We start from the raw sequence: 23,571 nt of genomic DNA, 5'->3' as shown, positions 1-23,571 counted from the left end.
CAATAATTTTGAAAGCAAGTCTCTTATGCTCACCAGGACTACCAATTTACGTAATAATTATACAGTAAAAACTGTAATATTCTGAAATATTATTGCAATTTATCTTTTAACTGTTATCTAAATATATTTTGAAAGGTAATTTATTACTGTGATGGCGAAGCTGAATTTTCAGCAGTCATTACTCCAGTCTTCAGTGTTACATGATTCTTCAGAAATCCTTGTGATGATTTGGTGCTCAAGAAACTTTTCGAGATTTATCATCAATGTTCAAAGCAGCTGTGATACTTTTTATGTTTTTGAAAGCAAGTCCTTTACAGGACTGCCAGTTTATTTAATAAATATACAGTAAAAACTTAATATACACTAGTCAACATTTGAAGTGGATCAAAACCTTTCATCAAAGTTGTCCTAAAACCTAAACCAAAATGTGTTCTTCTCTTAGGACAAATATGGTGAACTTTTTTGATCCACTTCAAATGTTGACTACTATATTTCAAAAGGTAATGTGTTCCTGATGGCAAAGCTTTATTTTCAGCATCATTACTCCAGTCTTCAGTGTCACATGATTCTTCAGAAATCATCCTAATATGCTGATTTGGTGCCCAAGAAACTTCTCAAGAATTATTATCAGTCTTGAAAACAGTTGATGCCTTTAAAAATTAAAAAAAAAAACTTTACTGGTTCCTTGCCAATGCTTTACACCCTCATCCTCCAGAAAGATCCGGTAATCCAAGGTGAATTGTTCTGAAAAGAAATGGAGGAATTTTTTATGTGGGTGTGTCTTTTTTTTCCTTGGGAAATTAAAGCCCTGAGACCCAAGATGAGTTAGAGCAGGTTAATCTTTAAGAGAGATGATACACATCGTTACTCTGACTGAGTCAAAACAAAACCCTTGTTATCAGCCTCTTCAACTCTCAGAGGATTCTTCTCCAGCTCTGTGGATTTCACTGTCATGCATGATATCAGCAGCTGACAGATTAGGCATGAGCTTGTGTTTTGTTACATATGAAATAAAAGTGTAAACCTCTATAGGTACAAAAGTCTTTAATAAATACTTGGGAAAAATCAAACAGATTTAACAAATGAAATGCCAGATTCAGTATGAGCATCAGTGCATGTAGAACTAATCGCAGCCAGAAATGTGATGGACTTGTTTTCCCATGATAGGGGAGTGTTTCAATTGCTTAACATTACAATAATGAAACTTTCATCGAGGAGTGACATGATTCAGAATGTAAACTCATCTGAATTAGTCACATTTGCATCATCCAATCATTTCTATATTCAACTGTATCATGTTTTTCTGTGCTCTAAAGACACCAAATGAAATGCATGACAATGAAAAACATAAATTGTTCCCTTCATTCAGCCACAGCAACAAGCACTGATACAATTTTTCTGACCTTCCAAAAATCTTAATTGCATTTGATTCGACCCCAATCAAATATGACAGAACAGCTCATGAATAAAGGAGGGAAAAATACCCCAGCCACCCCAGACAAGGGAGGATTTCTGATAACATAAATCTTTACTCATAGTGTTCTTTTGAAAAATGGTATTATAGTAATATAGTACCATTTTATAAATATAAAATCTGATATTCAACACAATACTCAAACAGAAGATACACTTTGAACTCAAGTGTTTTCTGTCTTTGCGGGTCAATACTCTGGTCCGTTTGTGGTTCATTTTGAATTGTAGCATAGTAATACAAAGCAACGATGTTCTGAAAACATTAAGAATAATAATAATAAAAAAAATCTTCCAAAGTCTTCCAACATCCAACTTAAAAACCAGACAGTCTGGGACACTAATATGAACACATAATTATATCATGACTGACAGTGGCTTGAAAATGCAGGTGTTGGATTTTTCCAAGGAAACAAAGTGCCACTCGAACATGCAGCATATTTCTTTGAAGTCTTTGAGTCTTTCTCCAATGAAGTACTGTAGACCTTCAGAAGAAGTCAGCATTTGATCAGTGGCAAAACATTCTTTCAACACGGTCAATGTGTCCAATCTTTAGTCGACATTCATTAGGAAAGTCATAAAAACAACACAGATAATCTATTCTATCATCTAAGATAGATCATCTACTGTTTAAAGGTTTTTTTTATAGTCTCCACAGATAGATTACCAACTTGTGGCCATTTTACATATTTATATATAAAACATTTTCTGATCAACATAAATAAAAGGAATGACACTGTTGAAAAGGAGAGCGACTAAAGGAGAGAATAAGAAAAAGTAATAATTCTAAGAATGACAATGATAAAAAGGTGTCACATAACTTACTAAACTCGAATATACACAGCTATGTCTTTTTTCACTATTTACATATGTACATATGAATATTTTTTCAATATAATGAACTATCTCTCAGTGATTAAAGAATTAAAATCATTGTCCCCTACTGTGTGACCAAAAATCTAAGTGTTTTGCGACAACACAATAGTGCACTGACTGAAGTGGCCCTTGATTCTTTACATCGTGACTGTTCTGTTTATATGGTTGTCACTTTAAAAAAAAACAAAAAAAAAAAACTGAGCAATAATTTCTAACCATCAAGAGCTGAATGAGAGTTTATCAGTCAGAATACTCTTACTGTCTGGACTCTGAGTACCAATTCCCAAAGGTGGTGAATTTGAATATAAAACAGTGGATCTTTTATACTTAACAGTATCTTAGTTCACCGAAAAATGTAACTTGTCTTCATTTACTCACACTCATGTCTTTCCAAATGTTGTTTTATTCTCTTTTCTGTGTAACAAAAAAGAATGAGGACTGAGGCAGTTGAGCTCTTTAAAAGTCTTCTGATGTCACAAAACAGATTTGTGCGAAGGACAAACTTCAGACATTACTCACATAATATCTTGATATACATCTTATTGGGAGTACTAGAGATTGTCTGATTAATGAACAAATGATTCTTTTGAGTTGGAGCTTTTCAATGAATCAGTTGATCCAGTTCAATTCTGAATGATCTGGTTTTCACTCACTGACAACAGGTAAACAGCCCAACAAACGGAGAGCTATTAGTGAATAATGATGTATATTTTGGTCTGTTCATCACACAAAACTATCACATGGCTCCAGATGACTTGGAATATAACATACCAATTTTATGATACTCTTATGATACTTTTATGGTGCTTTTGCGTCCCTTTTGAAGCTTGAAAGCTCCAGTTCTTGACTGAATTCCTACACTCTTATGTAACTTATTTTACACAGGTTTGGAATGACATGAGGGTGAGTAAATGATGACCGAATCTTCCTTTGGGTGAACTACCCATTTAAGTGTGTCAATAACATTTGTTAACAAAAACAAGAACCAACATATGTGTATTATTATGCGAAATGTATATAAAAGGTAAGCGCTATCGTGACGATTTAATGAGGCACTTGTGTATATATACCTCTGGAAGATTTAACGGCTTCTAACACTTGACTTTGGGCAGGTCTGGACATAATCAAAAACACTCTAAAGCTGCCTATCGCTGATTCCTCTTCAGCCCCAAGGGTCAAAGGTCACACCACAGTTCACAGACATAATCTCAAAGATCAGCTTTGTGTAAAAATGTCCTTCTTTTTAAAGAAAGTGAGTGCAAGTGTAAACAAAAGAAAAGGATTTTGAAAACCATTCTTTGAATGTCTCATTTGCTGCATTTTTGTGACACAAATCCCCGTTTCATTTGACTACCCAATGATGAAAAAAGGATGAAAAACACCAATCGCACAAGCTCAGAAGCTTTCAGCTCAGACAGCCAAAAAATACTTTTCCAGTTTGTCTGCTTCTTTCATACGTAATGTTCTTTCGTGTGCTCGCTTAAACTGTTGTTCATATTGTTCTTGCAGCGGTTGTCTTTGCTGCTGTAGTGTGTCCTGTTTGGCTGATTTTGGGCTGTACTGTGAATAGTGTACACTGCGTCCCCTTTAGTGTACGCAAGAGATGAGCACTTATGCAGAACCAGCCCTCTGTCGCTCTCTTCATCTCCTTCTTCTTCCTCCTCTTCCTCTCGCTCGGCTCCGTCTCCAACCCGATCCAGAGGGTAAAGCAGGTTCTTGTTCTCCTGCAGCGGGTCTGTGTTGTCTTTGTGAGGCGTGCGAGTGCTCAGTAGTGTCCCGCGCTGGTTGTTGATGCTCTCTTCCATCTGCGTGTCCTCTCTTTGTCTCGCTTTCCTGCGTCTCCTGAACCACCACACGCAGACGATGACACATGAGATCCATAATACCACAAACAGCACACATAGCAACGGAATGAGGTAACCTGTAGAAAGAGATAAAAAAGACATTAAACATTTTCACTACCGTTCAAACTTTTTGGGGTCAGTAAGATTTTTTAAAAGAAATTAATACTTTATCAAAATAAATGGATTAGAAGTGACCGCAAAGACATAAATAACGTTACAAAAGATTTAGATTTCAAAGAAATTCTGTTCTTTGGAACTTTCCATTCATCAAAGTGTCCTGAAAATGTATTGCAATTTCCTCAAAAAATTAAGCAGTTTTCAAACAGTTCAAACTGTTTTAAACTGTTTTCAATATGATAATAAAATATTTCTTGAGCATCAAATCAGCATATTAAAATGATTTCTGAAGGATCATGTTGCACTGATGCCTGGAGTAATGATGCTGAAAATTTGACAGCTTTCACAGGAATAAATTAAAATTTAAAATATACATTAAATTAGAAAACATCTTACCAACCCAAAACTTTTAATATTATTATTGTTATTATAATATATAATTTTAAATTCTTTTAGAAATGAACTATAATTTAAATAATAAATTAAATCACAATTATTTTAAAAATAATTAGAGTCGTGTTAATAGAGGGGGAGTCGTAACCTAATGGTTAGAGAGTCGGACTCGTAATCCAAAGGTTGCGAGTTCGAGTCTCAGGTCTGGCAGGAATTGTAGGTGGGGGGAGTGAATGTACAGCGCTCTCTCCACCCTCGATACCGTGACTGAGGTACCCTTGAGCAAGGCACTGAACCCCCAACTGCTCCCCGGGCGCCGCATCATAAATGGCTGCCTACTGCTCGGCACAAATTCCGAGTATGGGTCACCACACTTGGCCACATGTCACGTCACTTTCACTTGGATTTAAAAGAGACACATCTGACTCACCGACTTGGGGATGCGGATCCTGAGTGTCAACTCTGACCTCTCTCACAGCCAACAGTAACGTGCTGTTGTGAGGTTTGGACAGAACATCAATGATGGAGCGGACAACATCCTGTATCTCAGCTCGTCCCTCAACAAAGGTGTTTTGCTCATATGACTGTGGAGATCAAAACAGAGAGAATGAAAAAGAGCAAATGAAAATTTGCAAATACTCAAGTCCTTTCTCTTAGCTATAGGCCTGATGTTTTACTTGCATTGTAAAATACTGTAATTATATCACTTGTTGGAAAACTCCAAAACAACAACAACAGAGTCAATTTAATGCTATTTGGCCCTAAAAAGACAGTACACAATGGCAGAATATCTGTAAACAGTAAAATGAAAAGAGCCAAACTGGAAGAGACACACAACCTCACTACAGAAACAGGCAGAAACAAGAATAAAAATGACGACATCCAGGAAAAGTTTAACCACAAAATAAAACAGATAAAACAAACATTTGATTATGTAGCAAGCAATGAGAAAGTCCCTGTCCTGTTAGAATAACAAATAAGGGAAAATCTCATTTGAATCTGGAAATAAAATTGTATTACTTATATAATATTACTTCCTTATTTACTTTGACTTCATAAGAAAACATACTAAAATTGAAACTAAAAAAAGAAAAAGTACACTCAGAGAAAAGGGAAGGAGGAATGTTGGAGCCATAGTGGAATGACAGAGATAGACAGCATAAAATAGGAGTAAAGGAATTTAGAGTGAGGAAGGAAAAAAAAAAAGAATAGCTAGATCAGAAATAAAAGAAGTTAGACCTGACTGGGCAAGTTATTCACCTTTCCCTTAAATTTCATGACCAGCCACATGTAATTTGTCTTTGGTAATAGTCAGGGTATAACCATGCTGGAGTCTGCAGGGGATGTCCCAATGCTGAGCTTATAACATCAGCACAAAGCACAGCCTTATGAGGACTCACACCATAAAAGGTTACCGCTCCTTTTCCGGAAAACTTTCAATGTTACAACATAAATCTTAACAGCATTACATCATCACAGAAAGAGTAGAACTAAGATTCTGGCTATTAAGAGCTTAAAGTAGAGGGCCAAACCTTTCCCCAAGAGTCTGCATTACTACAGCAATGGTCTCAGAGTGAGTGAAGGAGATAAAGAGAAAGATGAGAAGGTGCAGAGCAGGACAGGTGAGGTATGTTAAAGGATGAAAAGCTGGATTTTTGATGTGAAAGAAACATTTACATGAGAGAACTGAAAGAAAATAAGTCACAAAAGAACTCACAAAAAGTTCAGAAAAAGAATCAAATTTTACAAGCACTCTTTGGAAGCCGTTTGACTCTGATTTAAAGGGCCTTTTTTGAAGAAAGTGCAAACTGGAAGAAAGGCAGGGAAATGTTTTAAAGGACAGACGAGACGGAAAGAAAGAAATAAACACTCCAAAGTGAAGGAAAACAGATGTGATGGTTTCAGGAAGAGCGTAATATTGAATGAAAAAATCTCTATTTTGATGCACACTGTTCCACGCTGCCTTCAAGTTATGTTAGAGTAATTGCTTTTACGAGATAAGCACACATAAATGTCGCCACAGTTGTGTTTAGCAGCAGGAAACTTGGGATTTTCTTCAAGGCCCACTTTCCAAGTAAAAAGTTTGTATTTGTTGGTATTTTAAAACAGCTTCTAATAAATAATGAACTGACAACTTGAGGCACAGTAACAAGAAACAGTTAAATCTTCATCATTAACCTCCTTTTATGTTCAGTTTTTTTTACTTGTTTTATGTGACACGTCAAGATCTGAGACTGAACATGAGTATCAAGCAGACAGGGATTGTTTACAGCAGATGAGGTAATTTTATAGGATTAACAATTGATGATTAAAGAAAGTGAGCTCACCATAGCAACCTCCACTGCATTTTGGCTGGAAGGTGATTGGTCGCACAGAATGGAAAGGGCGTGGTCTTTGGCCAGGGTTCGTGTGATTGGAAGATACGTTAGCTCTGTGCAGACTCCTTCAGCAGTAGTGCCCTATTAAAGATAAAGAGCTGTGTATATTTCATCTATCTGACTTTCAGTACTTTTAGCATTTACTAAATTAAAAACTCTTACCTGCGGGATATTGTCAGAGTCAAATACAAGCGTAACACGAGCACAGTCGTCGTCTAGGTAGCCGTTGTTGGGTAGGCACCGAGTTCCGATGGGCTGTGGATGTTCACGAGTGGAGCATATACCCAGATGATTGCATGGTGGACGAAGGCAAGACAGGAAATTAGGCTCTACACACTCCTGTCCTAGTGGACACAGGGGACGCTGTGGCTCACCAGAGTCTGACTGCAACAAGCAGGGCTGATGACCACAATGCACCTGTGGTCACAATAAAAAATCTTAATGAAGTATCTATATCTACATGGAGATAAGAATAAATAATAATAAAAATAAAGGAATAAATGATAACATGCACAAAATTATGTCCTTAATGCATTTTCACCAGACATTAACATTTTACACTGCATGTGACTGTAATTGGTATTTGATTGGTACAGTGGCACAGTCTGAGGTAGCTTGTTGGACTCACTTTAGTGCATCTGCTGTTTCCGTTCATGCACTGACAGCTGTTGCACCCATCCTCCCAGCGATCACCGTGATGAACCTGCACCCCAGAGCGATTGCATGACTTTCCAACACCAATAACTACAGATGAAGAGAGATGGAGAGGAACACAGAGAAAGAAAGAATGAAAGAAAGAAAGAGAGATCAGATCATAAACATTATAGTAGTTTGAGAGTTAGTAAGATTCTTTTAATTAATACTTCTATGCAGCAGGGATAAATTAACATGATCAAAAGTGACAGTAAAGACATTTATAATGTTTAAAATAAATGCTGTTCTTCTGAACTTTCTATTCATCAAAAAATCCTGAAAAAATTATTAGGGTTTCCACAAATTGATAAAAAGCACAAAATTTGCATTTTAGAATGATTTCTTCATTTGACACTTAAAACTGGTTTCAGCTTTTCTATTATAGAAATAAATTACATTTTAAAATATATTAAAATAGAAAAGAGTTATTTAAAACTGTAAAAATACTTCATAGTATTACTATTTGTACTTTTTTTAATCAAATAAATGCAGCAAGATGGAGCAGGGAACCTCCATTATATATTGTACATTACTAAGTGTTGCATTTTAAGCCTGTCCTATTATAATATGCATCAATAATAATATGCCATCCAATCATTTCAATAAATAAATAATCATAACGTTTTACTTAATGCATTTTAATTTGTAAGGGACAATGAAACATTTAGCTAAATGCATTTAGCTGTATTTTATTTTATTTTTTTCCACACAAAAGTTGGCGGAGCCTGTGCACTACCACCACAGACCCCTGTTGAAAGCCGCTGAAACAGGCAGTTTAGTCTAGTCCAGTTTTGTTTGGCTGAAGTTAAGGTGGGGTCACACGACATGAGTAGACAGCAAAGATTTTCAACACTTCATTTCTCATAATGCAAACAAGTAGGGTGGGCTGTCAGTGGGAACTCACACTCCTGGCAGCGCGGTCCAGCTCGTCCCATGGGGCAAAGACAGCGATATCCATTAATCTCATCCACACATGTGGCTCCATATGAACAGGGAGAGGACTGACACTCATCTATATCTGAGATCGAGTGACAGAAGTAGAGAGTGTTAGTCTGAATGTATCGAAAGTAGCAACAGATCTTTACTCCTTATTGTGACATAAACCTGAGTGAAATGGCTCATCGAAAAAGAAAAAAAATGTTGAATGAGGACTTCATTTCATTTGGTTTTGACTGGATATGAACGCAAGCTTGCAGTTGATTGTAAGAAAGCGACATATGTCACCAAATAGAAGACTGTCAGTTCACAAGAAGACTGATATTTAATTAAAAATTATGAGCTAAATTTTTTAAATGAAACATGCATGGATGAATTGTTCAGAATGTACGAAGTGCATAATTTTTGCACCACTAGTTGCACTAAATGGAACTGCAAAGACAATGTCTATGTTCAAACAGGTTTTCCGAACATTCCACTTGTAAATTATTTAATATTAATATTTTTATATTAATTTAAACAATAGTATTTATGTTAAGTATTTTATTTTTTAAATGTTTTAATAATAAAAAACTTTAAGGAATGTCATGTCATGAATATTCATAGTCATATTTAGAGATATTTGCATATTTATTTACTCACTGATTCGACAGTCAGGTCCAGCAAATCCAGGTGCGCACTCACAGCGAAACCAGTTGACCCCGTCCACACACTGTCCCCCATTATAACTACAGAAAGAGAGGGACAGAGAGACAGCATCTGAGTATATCTTACCAGCTTAGCAAGATAAAGATGCTACAGGTGCATTAACTAGTAGCTTTCTTGCCCACGTTAGATGTATGGTTTAGACACATTTATATTCTATATTCAGAATCAAAAGTTCAACTGAGGTTTTGTGAGTGACATGTTTACGGAGGTGATTGTTTTGTTCTCTTTTCTGTACTTTTCTTCACTAACGTTATCTGTTTCATCACTTACCATGGATGAGGGTTGCAGTCATCAACATCTGAAAACAGAATGAAAACATCTCAAAGGCAGAACTACCAGATGATATATCAGAACTAGACCTGTCAGGGCAAATCACAGCCTGCCATACACGTGAGAGTAAATCACATTTACACATGCACAAGGTTTAGTTAGTGGATATTTTGGGAAAAGAGAGAGCGGGGGGAAATTGGTAAGTGGGTGTGGCCTTACCTTGAGCACAGGTAGGCCCCTTCCATCCATCCTTACAGATGCAGGTGAACACGCTGCCCCCTCCAATACAAGTCCCGCCATTTAGACACGGACCAGATTCACACGAGCTGTTCATGGCTAGAGAGAGAGAGACAGAGATAGTCAGAAAAATATAGATTAAATGAGGTCAACATGGTGGTGTTCTGGTTTTATCTCACCCGTGTTACAGGTACTGCCACCCCATCCAGAGGGACACGCACATCGGAATGAGTCTCCATGATCATAGCATGTTCCTCCGTTAGCGCATGTACTGGAATCACACTGACTGTCTCCTGTAACAATAACTCTACTTTGAATACAAGTGCATTAAGTTAAATGCCTAAAATGGAAACTAAAACATACATTCACTTACGTGAGTTACACGTCTTTCCTTTCCAGTTGTCAGTGCAGCGACAGTAGAAATCATTCAGCAGATCGATGCACATACCCCCATTAAGACAAGGCTCGCCGCTACACTCATTCACCTCTGAAGAGAAGATTATAATCACAATTATAAAATAATATACATCATCAGTAGTGGTTCACTCCTGTAAATTAGGCTGGAGTACTTTAATTCTGATGGCGAATATATGCACAAGCAACCTGGTTTGTGGAAAGAAGCTAAAGGTTGGTAAAAATGTCTTACTTTCAGCAAGACTGCATTTATTTTTTCAAAACAGTAATACTGTAAAATATTATTAAAACATAAAATACTAAAATATTTTTTTTGAATATATTATAAAATATAATTTATTATTAAGCTGAATTTTCAGCAGCCATTACTTCAGTCTTCAGTGTCACATGATCCATCAAAAATCATTGTAATATGCTGTTTAGGTGCTAAAGAAACTATTATTATTATTATTATTATTATCAATGTTAAAAACAGTTGTGCAGCTTAATAAATCTCTATGGACTAAATGTGTTTAGGGCTCCACTACTAAAAGAAACAATAGTTAAGTTAAACATGTAGAGCTGATATTTTTACCCAGATCACAGAGCTGCCCATAAAAGCCATCAGGACAGACACAGCGAAAGGAGTCGATGTCATCAATGCATGTTCCTCCACTCTGACAAGGAGATGATGCACAGTCATTTATATCTGAGAAAGAAAGCAGAAAAGAAACCCCCATTAATTGGTGCGTGTACTGTAAACACTGCTATAAAGCTGTAATAATGGTGTGTGTTTAGATGTAATATTACTTACTCTCATGACAGTATGTCCCAGTAAACCCTGGTTGGCAGGCACAAGTGAAGTTTCCTCCTGACTGACTTATGCAACGCCCATGAGGACCACACACATTTGATAAGATGTGCCGAACCGCTTTTGCTGTGCCGTTGGTTGTCACGGCAATAGTACAACTGTCAATCACTAATGAGGAAAAAGAACATCAGCCAAAACAAAATTAACCAAACACTGATATTAATGTCAGGAGGGGACATACAAAAGGGGAAAAAAATTATAAAACAGAGTTTTTACATTAAGTGGAAATAGCCCGCCTTGTTGGCAGAGGCCATCAATTAATGGCTTCAGTGGTGTAGGCGATAAAGCGCTTAATGCATTCTATGACGCGAGCAACCTGAGTTCAAATCCGCCTTTTGCCAAACTCGTTCTTCCCCCTTTTCACATCTCTTATCACATCGGAAAGGAATTTATTTCCAATAAAAACGAAGGAAATAATCGAGAAGTTTAAAATAAAGTATCAGGTAGGGTTAGGGTAGGTGTAGGGAGGGCTTTATTGTCCCTATATGGCAGCATCTATTTAATAATTCTAATAAAAATGATCATTTACACTCAATACATTATTATTGCATACTGTTTTATAATGTACTACAGTACTGAGGTGCAGTTATTTGCCACTATTAGCAAAAAGTTATATAAATAGCAGAAAATACTGCTATTTTTACATAGTGTAAATAGAATCTATTGCTATTCGCATTTAGTGTAAATAGCATATCGCTAAGAAAATACTTCTATTTTCACTTGGTGTACATACAATCCATTGCTATTTGCACTTAGTGTGCTATTACACGCTATTTTCACTTCATCTATTGCTATTTTCACTTAATAGCCACTGCCTTAATAAAATTAACGGAAAATAAAATAAAGGTAGAAATAGTAGTTAGCTTAAGTATATTAATAGGCAACTTTTATCTAGTGCTTTCTCTGGGAATCAAACAGCGCTGTGCTCTAATAATTGAGCTACAGGAACATCATAAATTTTATGAGGCCTTCAGTGAGGTCATTTGTCTACCTTGGCAGGTGCTGGTTTTGCAGTGGTCTCGTAGCTGACTACATGTCTTCCCTTCATATTCATCTGCGCAGGCACAGTAAAAATCTCCCTGCATAGAATGACACTGGCCTTTATTCTGACATGGGTTTGGACTACACAGATCCACCTGCACCTACAGAGAGAGAGAGAATGAGAGAGGAAATGAGTGATTGAGAAAGAGAAAGTTCTTTTTGTGCATACTTTATGTAATTATTGGCCTCACCTCACAGTTGGTTCCGGTGTATCCGTACAGACACTCACACTCATAACCCGTGGCTAGTGAACGGCAACGTCCACCATTCTGGCAAGGGGAGCTGGCACAGCTGTTTTGCTGCACTTCGCAGTGTCTTCCCATGAAGCCCGGCTGGCACTGGCACGCGTAACCATGACGACCATCCTAACAAAAACACACAGAGGTGGAGATGTTTTGCAGGTGTGCAGGGCAGAATCCCAAGTAAGCTTGTAAAAGTTAAGGAGCAAATAACCAAGAAATGATAACCTACTCCAATATAAATTCCATTACATGGTGTTTTCTTAAAGGGATAGTTTACCCAAAACTGAACAAAGAAATTAATTACTTTTGTCCGAGGAATATAAAAAAGGATATTGATAATCAAACCATTTTGACCTCCATTGCATAGACAAAAAAAAAAAAAAAAAACACCTGAAAGAAACATTTCTCGAGCAGAAAATAAGTCACACAGTTAACTATCCCTTTAAGAATATCTGCATCGCCCAAATATCCGAATCATCTACGGAACCAACACCTATTTCATTTCTTTTTATCTTTACCATTTGTGTGCTCACACCTGTGTCAACATTGATTCTTTGAGAAGAAACATGCAAATTTTGCCATAAGAAGTGTAACTTAAGTGGCTGCAAAATCCGTATGGTTTGAGTTTAGGTTGTTCATGGTTTATTTCTGTTATTCTGAAAAAACTTTTTCTTACAGTAGCACCGTCAAAGGCAATAACAATCACAGAAATTTTAGAAAAATCCATAAAGGGAGGAATTCACTAATGTCTTTAATAAATTCAGTAATGAATCTGATCTCAAATTGCATAATTTATTTGCACACACTGTGTTTTTTTAGCTAATTGTATTACGTAAATCAGAACAGTGTAAAGAATCACAAATGTGGTTAACAAAACAGACATATGCCCACCTGACAGGTTCCTCCATTCTGACACTGTCCGTAACAGCTGTTGACATCTGTAAAATAATCATCAACACAATCAGCACATCATTCTGGCCCAAAATGTGTAAAAATTTAAAACAAAAGATCAAAACAGCTTTTAGACATGCAAGAGCAGGCAGATTAACAGAGCACATGCACAATTAGGAGAAAACTCGTTGTAAGAGACAAAGCAATACAGAATAATTGAAGATGGAAAATAAATCTTTCTCAAATACTGCTTTCTCAAAATCGACCATGTTTCTGTTTTATGCATTAATTGTAAGGACTGTGTTGGTCACTCTTTTTTATGCAATTAAAACGAAGCTTTTAAGCTTCAAAGAGGACAATAAATGGATCATAAAGGTGGTCTTCTGAAGCTATATGATAACTTGGTTTGATAAACAGATAAATGTAACAGACCAGAATGCTTATTTGTGAACGAATCATTTATTTGAGTCTGATATTTTCTAAGAATTAATTGATCCAGTTCACAAAATTGGTGGTAATGAATAATGACTTACATTTCAGCCTTTTTATAGTATGGTGGAAGAGAACATTTTCTGTTTTTGGATCATCATTAGGAATTTTTGGATGCACTATTGCTTTAAAGCTGTTTCTGCTCAATGAAAAACAAAGCAGCTTTAATCAGCATTAGAGAAGAGGAAGAAGAGCAAAAGTTTGCTGCTTTGCTTAAAAAGAGTGAAAAAGTATAAGGTATAGATTTTGTAGACTTTATAGAGTTTGTATACTGACTGATATTACAGTTCGGTCCTGCCCAGCCCAGGTAGCAGTTGCAATGATATCCACCAATTAGATTTTTACAAGCGTAAGCATTTAGACAAGGTCTCCTCGTACACTCATTCACATCTGTTTGAGAGAGAAGAGGAGGATGAGGGGAGCTAAAGAGAGCATGGAAGTTCAAGCCCCACCACCAAGCACAAGATCTCGGAAATGTCAAACCACGTAAAAAAACTCAGATTCCCAGGATGCACCGTGGCATATTCACATCCTCCATAAACAGCTTTACATTTTCCTCTGTACGTTTTGTTACTACAGTATCAGTGATCTCACGCCTCCAAAACACATACTAGAAGCTCATAAAAAGGAGGTGCAACACTACTAAATATTCATGTTCTCTCATAAAAGCATTGAGACACCCTAAAGCAGTAGGGGGCAACAAGGGAGACTTCCAAGGGGGCCTCAAGATGATTTACAATTATTTAAGGCATAATAAACATAAATAGTTGGGGAGATTAAAAATAAGAAATATTTAGATTTTAGTTGCCTTATTTTTATTTATTTATTTAATTTTATTTAATTATTATTTTTTATTTACAAACCAGGGTTCTTGGAAAACGTTGATATATGAGGAAGCCTAATTTTGAAAGTGGCATTTCTAGACCTGGAAAAGTACATAAAAAATGTATGTCTATTTTTATAATAAATTTATATTATCATATTTATGCCAAGCTCTAAAATACTTTATTGAGTAGAAATTATTAAATATATTTTTAGTATTAATTAGTAAAATATATTAAAAATTAGTAAAATATATAAAAAAAAGTATTCAGTATCCAGTAAGGGGGCAATATTTACTTCCAATACACCCTGAGATTTTAATAATAATAATAGTTATATAGATTTATATAACAATATATATTTATATATTTTAATTAAAAATAATAATATTAATATCAATTAATATTACTAGTAGTTTAGTATGTTTTAACTTAATTATAAAAATAAAGACAGCTATATATTACTGTTGTAAATTACAATAGTTTTCTTATTTGATCATTATAATAAAATGAAATTTGCATTATAACTCTGAAACATGCAGCACATCTGTACATCTGTGAATATGATTTACATTCAATATGATTAATTATTAGCTTTTTCAACAACTCATGAACCATGTGCAGGTCCCTTGCAAACCCCCATTTGGTAAACCCTGCCGATATATTTAATGTTTCATAACATAATTAATATGTTTAATGTGTATAGGTGACTATAATGTGTATTAAAAAAAAAAAAAAAAAAGTGAATAAAAGTTGTGTGTGGTGCTGTAGCTATATGGGACTGATGTTGTACCACAGATGAAATCGAACTCTCTTCTTAATCCTGCACAGGTAACCCTGTCCGCTCCACACCTGAGAACAGAGTGCAACCTGGGAAACCCAACCTGCCCCCATAACCAGACACCACGGCTACAATTCCACACTGCGCTTGTTTACAGGTTATAAAGCATTTCCTGTTGCACTCACAGCAGCGGAGTAAAATACTTCCACCACACCCCTTTTGAGCTTCTTTCTCCACCCCATGATCACTCTAATATAGTTGTGCAAAAAGATAAATTTAGCCCCCGTCTTGGCAGTTGCCAGGCCTGTTGATATATATAGCTTTACTTAAATCACCTAGGTCCAGTTACAGATAATATTCAGCTATCTGCCATGACCACACAGCCTCAGACGAAATTCCATATCACACACATACAGTACACACCTGCAAACTCAGGTTAAATAAACATACAAGCACGCAATGCCAAAATATATACATAGTTGCAGGCATATCACACACTCATGCACTCACAAAAAACAATCAAAGCACACACTCGCACTGTAACACAATCAACTGTGAGTAATTTGTGGTGTGAGATGTAAACGCAACATTCAGTTACACACCTCATTACATTGAATAAATGCACCATGCATTGCACACTCAGAGAACTGCTGATATTTGAGAGGTGCCATCCGGCCCCCTATTTAGACATGCTATGATCCAGTTAAACGTGGTACTGTTTTGTTGCCCCCAATAGATTTGAGCATAAAATAAATCATATGAATTCATGCACACACTAGGTCTCACCTATCTGACAGGTCTTGCCGGTCCACTGTGGGAAGCATAAACATTCGAAGCCATTCTCCAGATCAAAGCAGGTCCCCCCATGAGCGCATGGGTTTGACGTGCACTCATCTTTGTCTGAAATGTACACAAATGAAAAACATACAGAAAATTAAAATAAGTATGCATAATATTTAAATTTCTAGTATAGTCTGCCTCATCTAGAGTCAATAAAAAGTGAATGACTTCTGACCTTTAGCACAAGTTGGGCCATCCCACCCTGGAGGACACTGGCACTCAAACCCTGAAGCCAGCTCATGACATGTCCCGCCATTTGCACATGGGTTTGACATGCATGCATGCTCGGCTGTAAGGTGCAAACACACACACACACACACATTTTGGTAGACCTTGTTAAACTCAAATCACAGGTTGGAATAAGCATTTCTTATCTATATATTATTTTTGCCATTCCTACACTTGTATATTAAAACTATTAGTTTTGAGAATTATATGACAACTTTTGTCAAAGTTTTACTAAGCTTTCTTACCGATATGACAGTTTTTGCCGGAGTAACCCTCAGGGCAGGAGCAGAAATATTCATCTGGTTCTGTATTCAGACACGTGCCTCCATTTACACAGGGCTTGTGTGTGCCGCAGTAATTTAAATCTGTACAGAAACACATACATAAACAATACACAATCAATCTTTTCCAACAGGAAAGAATATGGCAGAAAAAGCTGCAACACTCCACACAGAGCAGAAAAATGTGTGTGGATGTCAATGAATGTCTAAAGTGAGAGGGAACAGACCTCAACTGCATTCATTTACTATCTTAACAAAACATTTTTGAGCTAAGTGTGACATTTCAGGTCATAACACCAGAAATCTCCTATAATAGGGTTATTTTTTGTTCAGATAAACTACTGTTCAAAAGTTTGGGTTAAGTAAGATTTTTATGCTCATCAATGTTGCGTTTATTTGATCAAATATAAAGTAGTAATATTGTGAAATATTATTACAATTTAAAATAACTAATTTCTATTTTAATATGTGACCTTGGACCACAAAACCAGTCAATTTTTTGAAAATGAGATTTATACATCATTTGTTCAGATAGGATACTATTTGGCTGAGATACAACTATTTTGAAAATCTGGAATCTGAGGATGCAAAAAAATCTAAATATTGAGAAAATGGCCTTTAAAGTTGTCCAAATGAAGTTCTTAGCAATCCATATTACTAATCAAAAATTAAGTTTTGATATATTTACGGTAGGAAATTTACAAAATGTCTTCATGGAGCATGATTTTACTTAATATCCTAATGATTTTTGGCATAAAAGGAAAATTTATAATTTTGACCCATACAATGTATTGTTGGCTATTGTTACAAATATACCCATGCAACTTATGACTGGTTTTGTGGTCCAGGGTCACATATATTTAAAATGTAGTTTATTCCTGACATGGTAAAGCTGAATTTCCAGCAGTCTTAAGTGTCACATGATCCATCAGAAATCATAATAATATGCTCATTTGGCACTCTAGCAAAATTTCTTCTTATAATCAGTGTTGATAAAAGAACAGCATTTATATGAAATAGAAATTTCCTATAACATTATAAATGTCTTTACTGTCTCTTTTAATTGAAACCAGCATCCTTGCTGGATAAAAGTATTAATTTATTTTTAAAAACAAACTGTTTTACTAACTCTGTTGTACTAACTTCTAAACAGTATATGTGCGTTACTACAGATTAACTTTTTAATGTTCTTATAACTATTGCATTTTTAATCAATTTAATTACACAATATGCTGTGTAATTTTATCTACAGTATATTTGCTGTTAAAGGGGACATCGGATGCCCATTTTCCACAAGTTTGTATGATTTTTAGGGTATTCATGAAATGTCTGTAACATGCTTTAGTTAAATTTCCTCAATGGTCGTGTAAAACACCCTTTCTACCTTGTCAAAAACAGCTCTGTTCACAGCAATTCATTTTGGTGCATGTCTCTTTAAGTTACAATGAGCTACTGCTCACCCCACCCCTCTCTTCCATGGGGTGTGTCGACAACAAAACATGTGAATTGCTGCATTGGATCCAGTATATGGCTTGAAGGTGGTCTTATTCAAATACCTAGCTATCTAGCTATCTACCTGTCCACGTAGAAACCGGCTACAAATTCAGACTCAGACAGCCCATAACGAACTGGCTGTGTGTTTTCAGCTTTTCTGAGTAAGTTTCAACTAAATGCAAAAATTTAATCCAACGTCCCCTTTAAAAGAAGGCAATTCAGCCTACCTTTGTCACATAGAAGTCCTCCCCAGTTCTTCTCACAGGTGCAGGTCCAGGGTTTCACGCAGGTGCCATGCACACAGCCCGGGTACGGCAAACACTCATCACACAGTGGGCCCTGCCAGCCATACTTACACCTACAAAACCCAAACAGAGCATGAGCAGGAGTGTGTGTGTGTGTGTGTGTGTGTGTGATATTTCTGCACAAGCCTCCCTGAACTGAATCTATACCATTGAACACATTTATCAAACAGCAGTTAAACTTATTACATCATGTCAGCTTAACATGATTTTCCACTTTCTTTTTATTTGCACATTTGAAAAGTCTTCAATTCACACATAAATATTAGCAATTCTGATAGTGTCACACATTACACATGTACATTACACCAGTAAGTTTAAGAGAAGGAAGTCTGAGTATCACGGAGACAGGAGTGTAAACTTCTTTCTAGTAGCAGACACAGGTCATGACCTCTGTCTCTTTTCTAATCTTAGACAGCAATGAATTCCAGACAGACTGGTGGTCAAAGGTCACTTCCATCTCACATACTTTAAAATATGGTTGAATTAACACAGAGGAAAATAAACATCACTCAGACACACAAAATTGGAGGTGACAATTCAAAACAGCATACTACCGTACTACTCTACTATTTCTGTACCATACTGTATAGCATACTGTATGCAAACTTTCAGTATCCATGTACAGTAATCCTCAGATGGCCACTTTACAATGTTTACTATATCAAAGAGCACACTTTTACCATGAACTACCATTTTGAACATCTATTTCTTTACTGATTATTTAATTAAACAGACAAATGTTCATTTAAATATGTTTCTAATTACATTTTTAAGGTGATTATTGGCCAAATTAAACATACACATGTAAAGAGATCATGTGAGCTCATGTCTTGTAAACAGTACCATAGACTCTAAATGTTAAATTAAATGTTTAATGCTTTCATTTTTATATATTTAAAAATAATATCCAGTATATACTGCAGAGTATTCAGTAATAAGCTAGTATTCCATTCTGAATATAGACATTCATGAGGGAGGCAGAGCTAATATTATCATATTATCCTTCAGTTGTCTGCTCAGCTCATTCAAGACTATTTAAAGCTGCTGTGCATGCCAGAAAATGTGTGTGCGAAACAATTTTATACTAACGAACAGACTCATTCATCTCGTCGGGATGCATGACCTGAGAATAGAGAGAGAACGAGAGAGAGAGAGATCAACTAACACTTACACACATTCTCCCGGTGTGTCACAGCTTCCGTGAAGCTCACTGCAGCCTTGCTTACAGATAGCTGAAAGACAAAGACATTATGAATGAGCTTTATTATATTCCATTGTTCTCCCTTGATTTACACATGTAAATTACATTACTGATGACAACAATAATAAGGTGTTCACACACATAATGAGTTTATTGCTGGAGGTCAAGTAAAAATTTTAATTTGATCATAAATGGGATTTATTACCTGTAAAAAAAAAATAACGTTAAGGCTGGCAATGTAATCACATAATATGAAGTGTAGGGGTGGGAATCTTTCAGTACCTCGCGATTCAATTCAGATCGATTCTTGGGGTCACGATTCGATTAAAAACGATTCGATTAAAACACAATTTTTCAATTTTTAATCACGTTTCATGATTTTTCATCAAATTTTTTGTGCACACTGGATGTCAAACGCACCAGTATTTTGATACAAAAACACACCAGTTTATAGTATGGGTAGTCCTGACTCAAGAAATCAGTGTTTCCTGTTAACTATTAACTTCCTAATAAATCAAAAATATTTTAAACTTCCCATAATAACAAAAGAATTAATATAATATTTTCCAAACACTTGCCCTCACTGAAAATAGGGCAAGATTTATTACAGTTTTTCCTCCATTGCCGTTGCTGTTTTGTTCCGACAACATGTTATTATTATTATTATTATTATATTAACTAGAAAATACATTTTTGAAATTTGTGAATCGATGCGAATCGATGGAAGACTGAATCGCGATTCATATGTGAATCGATTTCCCCCACCCCTAATGAAGTGTCATTTGATAGAGATTTTGCTATAAATGTTTATGTCATTGATACTGTTTGTAAATGTATGTATAAACTGCTTGAAGTTTTTATTATGTTGCTTGGGAACTTTGTAATTATATTTTTAGGCTAGTATTAGTTTTTGCTGCAGGGATCAATAATTAATCAATTCTAGATCAATAATTGCAATATTTCACTAGCATCTAAAATTACAACTTTATTGTAACAGCATTTATCAAGAAATAAAATTATTGCCCACACCATAAGATGTAATTTTAACAGATAAAGAATCCGTAGTTTTTGCAGCCAAAAATTTATGTAAAACATAACATAAAACAACTTAAAACTTGAAACTTGGCATGAAACAGAAGATGTGATTATCTTTTCTACCCTGCGTGACGTATATCCATGTAAAATGGGTTTTTAACCTAGAAAAAAACGTAGGGTGGGACTTGATTGGATTGTTGGATCATTGTCATTTGCTAATTGCTACGATCTCATGTGAGTGTTAGCAAACTTGCACACCTTTTTTGCAGTCTTGCCCAGTCCAGCCCTCCATGCACTGCTGATTGCCGAACTGATCGCATGTGTAATGGCCAAAGTAATCATCTCGGGGGCGACACTGTTTGTTGCACTTGTTGCCGTAGTAATGGCGGTCACAGCGCACACGCACGCTGTACTTGATGCTGGCTGTTCGGCCCTTCTGCTGAATGACCTGTCGCTCCTCTCCGGGGTTCATTTCTCCTCGATTAATACTCCTCTCAATCAAAAGATCATCACCTATGAGAGAGACAAAAACATTAATATATATAAATATATATATATATATATATAGTGTGTGTGTGTGTATTATGAAGCCTGTCTTCCTGCTTCAGTGGAACACACACTTGCCTCAGACTGCTTGGGAGCCAGTGAGGAAATAATACAATCAGGAACAGACCAGGAAGACAACCCCCCCCAAGAAAACACACACACACCCAAACTCCCTCTCGAGAAGCAAAGAGAAACACTGTGACCTTGCGAACAGCTACAGTCACAATGTAGGGGAGAGGGAAAGTCTGTTTGTGGGTGTGTGGGAATTGGGAAAAAGACAAACAGCGTCTTAAAGTGCGAGAGAACACAACATCAACAATGATTCAAATCTAATCTGTGCCGTTCATGAAAGTGGGTGTTGGCTTGAGATTCTCACATTGCAGCACTTTCCATTCCAAACAAGAAATTCACACCTGATTAAATTAGCAATATCATCGTCTAGGGATATGATAGGGATATGGCTGAATGAGGGGGTGACATGATCATCCGAAGCCCAATCACGTACCTGAGACCAGAGACTCATTTGCATATTACCAAAATGAGCAATTCCATTTACACTCATTTGTCTAAATAAATGACAATAAAATAAATCACTGAAATGCTACAAATGAATTTAGGCATTAAACTGTACAATAAATGATGTGAATGGATACACATACGCACACATACACACATAACAGTCATGTTAAATTGTAAAAATATTTCACAATTATTATTATTATTCATATATACAATTATTACATTACATTCAGCAATACATGCATATATGTGTGTGTATATATATATATATATATATATATATATATATATATATATATACACTCCATAAACTCCCACTTGAATGCAGAAAATATTTTAAAAACCTAGAAAAAAAAGGTCGGATAACCAATTTGAGGATGTCTTAAAGATTTGGCAGTGGTATTTCTGACAGGTCGTTATGTTTGACCGCTAGCCAAGGTGCTCTATAAATCGCCCTTGTGCACGTTCTCTCACGAATCCTTCCCCACAGCCGAAATCACCCCGCTCACCCCATCTCAGTCCACTTGCTCTCTTCCTTAAATGGACACATGATTCCAGAAGTGGAACAAAAGCTTTGACATACTTTCCTACTTTCCAACTAAAAAAAGGAATTCGACACGCTCTTTCATATAAAATGTGCCATCCCCCCTTTTTGCTGTCCTCTCTTCCCCCTCTCACTCTCCCCCCACTTATAAATATAAAAAAATCTAGTACTCATCTCCTAATTCATCTACAGCAATTAGTTACAAAAATACACACCAATCACTCCCTCTCTATAAGCTGAAGGAGACACTTAGAGACTGTTACTGGGTAGAGTCACAGTAGCGTTTGTGTGTGTGTGTGTGTGTGGGAGAGAGAGAGACCCTGATGATAAGCCAGCTCAAGAACACAGTCACACGCACGGATAAGAGCACTAACTATCAAACAGGTAAGCAAATGAACAGCTCTCGCCGAGTCTGAAACGTAATCAGTCGTGTTTATCCATGAGCTTAATCAACACTAGAACTTCAGCCTTGATCTGAGAGGCTCTCTTTAACTCATAACAACAGCTTTAGATAAAGAAACACAGATTTAGATTTCAGGAAACACAGATGATGGCTGCTGTTAGCCTTAAAAACAAAGCATCTTTTCTTAGTTTCTTTTCTTTCCTATTATTTTCTTTCTGTCTCATTCACATCTCTCCATCAGTCTGTCTCCAGTTTGCTCTTTTTCACTGCCTCCATCACAATGGGTGCGATTCGGCCCCCATCGCCACTGCGATAACAGATCACAAACAATAGACCAAAGAGTCGGACAAGGCCAAATAATTTCCCCTATAACTACACAACGCTCATTCGCCCACTTTTCTAAGTTTTCCTCCATGTAAATGTACCGCACCTTTCTTAACTTCCCTTTTGCATTTTTTCCACTTATCCACTTTATTACCATCTAGCGATCTACCAGCCAGCACAAGTGAAACACAATAACGCCCCTGTCTCTGCCCCTTGACGATACGTGAACAATGCAGTTGACCTGCTGGCCAAAAAGAGCTGTTTAGAGTCCAAACGTAGAGCTGGAGAGACGGACTTCCTGAAAGGTAAACAGCCCCGCGGGACCCTCTCCTCCAAGGGCCCCGCTACCTGATGCCCTGCAAACGCCAAAACCGGCTTCTTGCATCTAAAGCCAGATTTC

The 23,571-nt window shown here is 36.4% G+C and overlaps 1 protein-coding gene across 2 annotated transcripts in view; it reads right to left on the bottom strand.

The window, feature by feature from the left end:
• Nucleotides 1–1,027: 1,027 nt before the first annotated feature.
• Nucleotides 1,028–23,571, bottom strand: part of jag2a (jagged canonical Notch ligand 2a) — a 37,630-nt gene continuing 15,086 nt past the window's right edge. The window contains exons 4-26 of one of the 2 annotated variants that reach the window (XM_058795040.1): nucleotides 21,094–21,348; nucleotides 19,771–19,831; nucleotides 18,522–18,652; nucleotides 16,765–16,884; nucleotides 16,467–16,580; nucleotides 16,238–16,351; nucleotides 14,126–14,239; nucleotides 13,361–13,407; nucleotides 12,419–12,592; nucleotides 12,178–12,328; nucleotides 11,130–11,294; nucleotides 10,911–11,024; nucleotides 10,296–10,409; nucleotides 10,102–10,215; nucleotides 9,905–10,021; nucleotides 9,686–9,713; nucleotides 9,350–9,435; nucleotides 8,676–8,789; nucleotides 7,707–7,822; nucleotides 7,241–7,495; nucleotides 7,028–7,159; nucleotides 5,131–5,284; nucleotides 1,028–4,267 (exon numbers count right to left, since the gene is read on the bottom strand). In XM_058795040.1, coding sequence (XP_058651023.1) covers nucleotides 3,798–4,267; nucleotides 5,131–5,284; nucleotides 7,028–7,159; nucleotides 7,241–7,495; nucleotides 7,707–7,822; nucleotides 8,676–8,789; nucleotides 9,350–9,435; nucleotides 9,686–9,713; nucleotides 9,905–10,021; nucleotides 10,102–10,215; nucleotides 10,296–10,409; nucleotides 10,911–11,024; nucleotides 11,130–11,294; nucleotides 12,178–12,328; nucleotides 12,419–12,592; nucleotides 13,361–13,407; nucleotides 14,126–14,239; nucleotides 16,238–16,351; nucleotides 16,467–16,580; nucleotides 16,765–16,884; nucleotides 18,522–18,652; nucleotides 19,771–19,831; nucleotides 21,094–21,348 — 3,260 coding nt within the window. In that variant the 3' untranslated portion in view covers nucleotides 1,028–3,797. The remainder of the gene's footprint in view (nucleotides 4,268–5,130; nucleotides 5,285–7,027; nucleotides 7,160–7,240; nucleotides 7,496–7,706; nucleotides 7,823–8,675; nucleotides 8,790–9,349; nucleotides 9,436–9,685; nucleotides 9,714–9,904; nucleotides 10,022–10,101; nucleotides 10,216–10,295; nucleotides 10,410–10,910; nucleotides 11,025–11,129; nucleotides 11,295–12,177; nucleotides 12,329–12,418; nucleotides 12,593–13,360; nucleotides 13,408–14,125; nucleotides 14,240–16,237; nucleotides 16,352–16,466; nucleotides 16,581–16,764; nucleotides 16,885–18,521; nucleotides 18,653–19,770; nucleotides 19,832–21,093; nucleotides 21,349–23,571) is intronic. The other variant, XM_058795041.1, reaches the window with a different exon arrangement.

This window comes from Onychostoma macrolepis, chromosome 13 (assembly GCF_012432095.1).
Source record: "Onychostoma macrolepis isolate SWU-2019 chromosome 13, ASM1243209v1, whole genome shotgun sequence".
Taxonomy (NCBI): domain Eukaryota; kingdom Metazoa; phylum Chordata; class Actinopteri; order Cypriniformes; family Cyprinidae; genus Onychostoma; species Onychostoma macrolepis.
The sequence above is the reverse complement of the archived record's forward strand: the minus strand, read 5'-3'. Positions and strand labels throughout refer to the sequence as shown.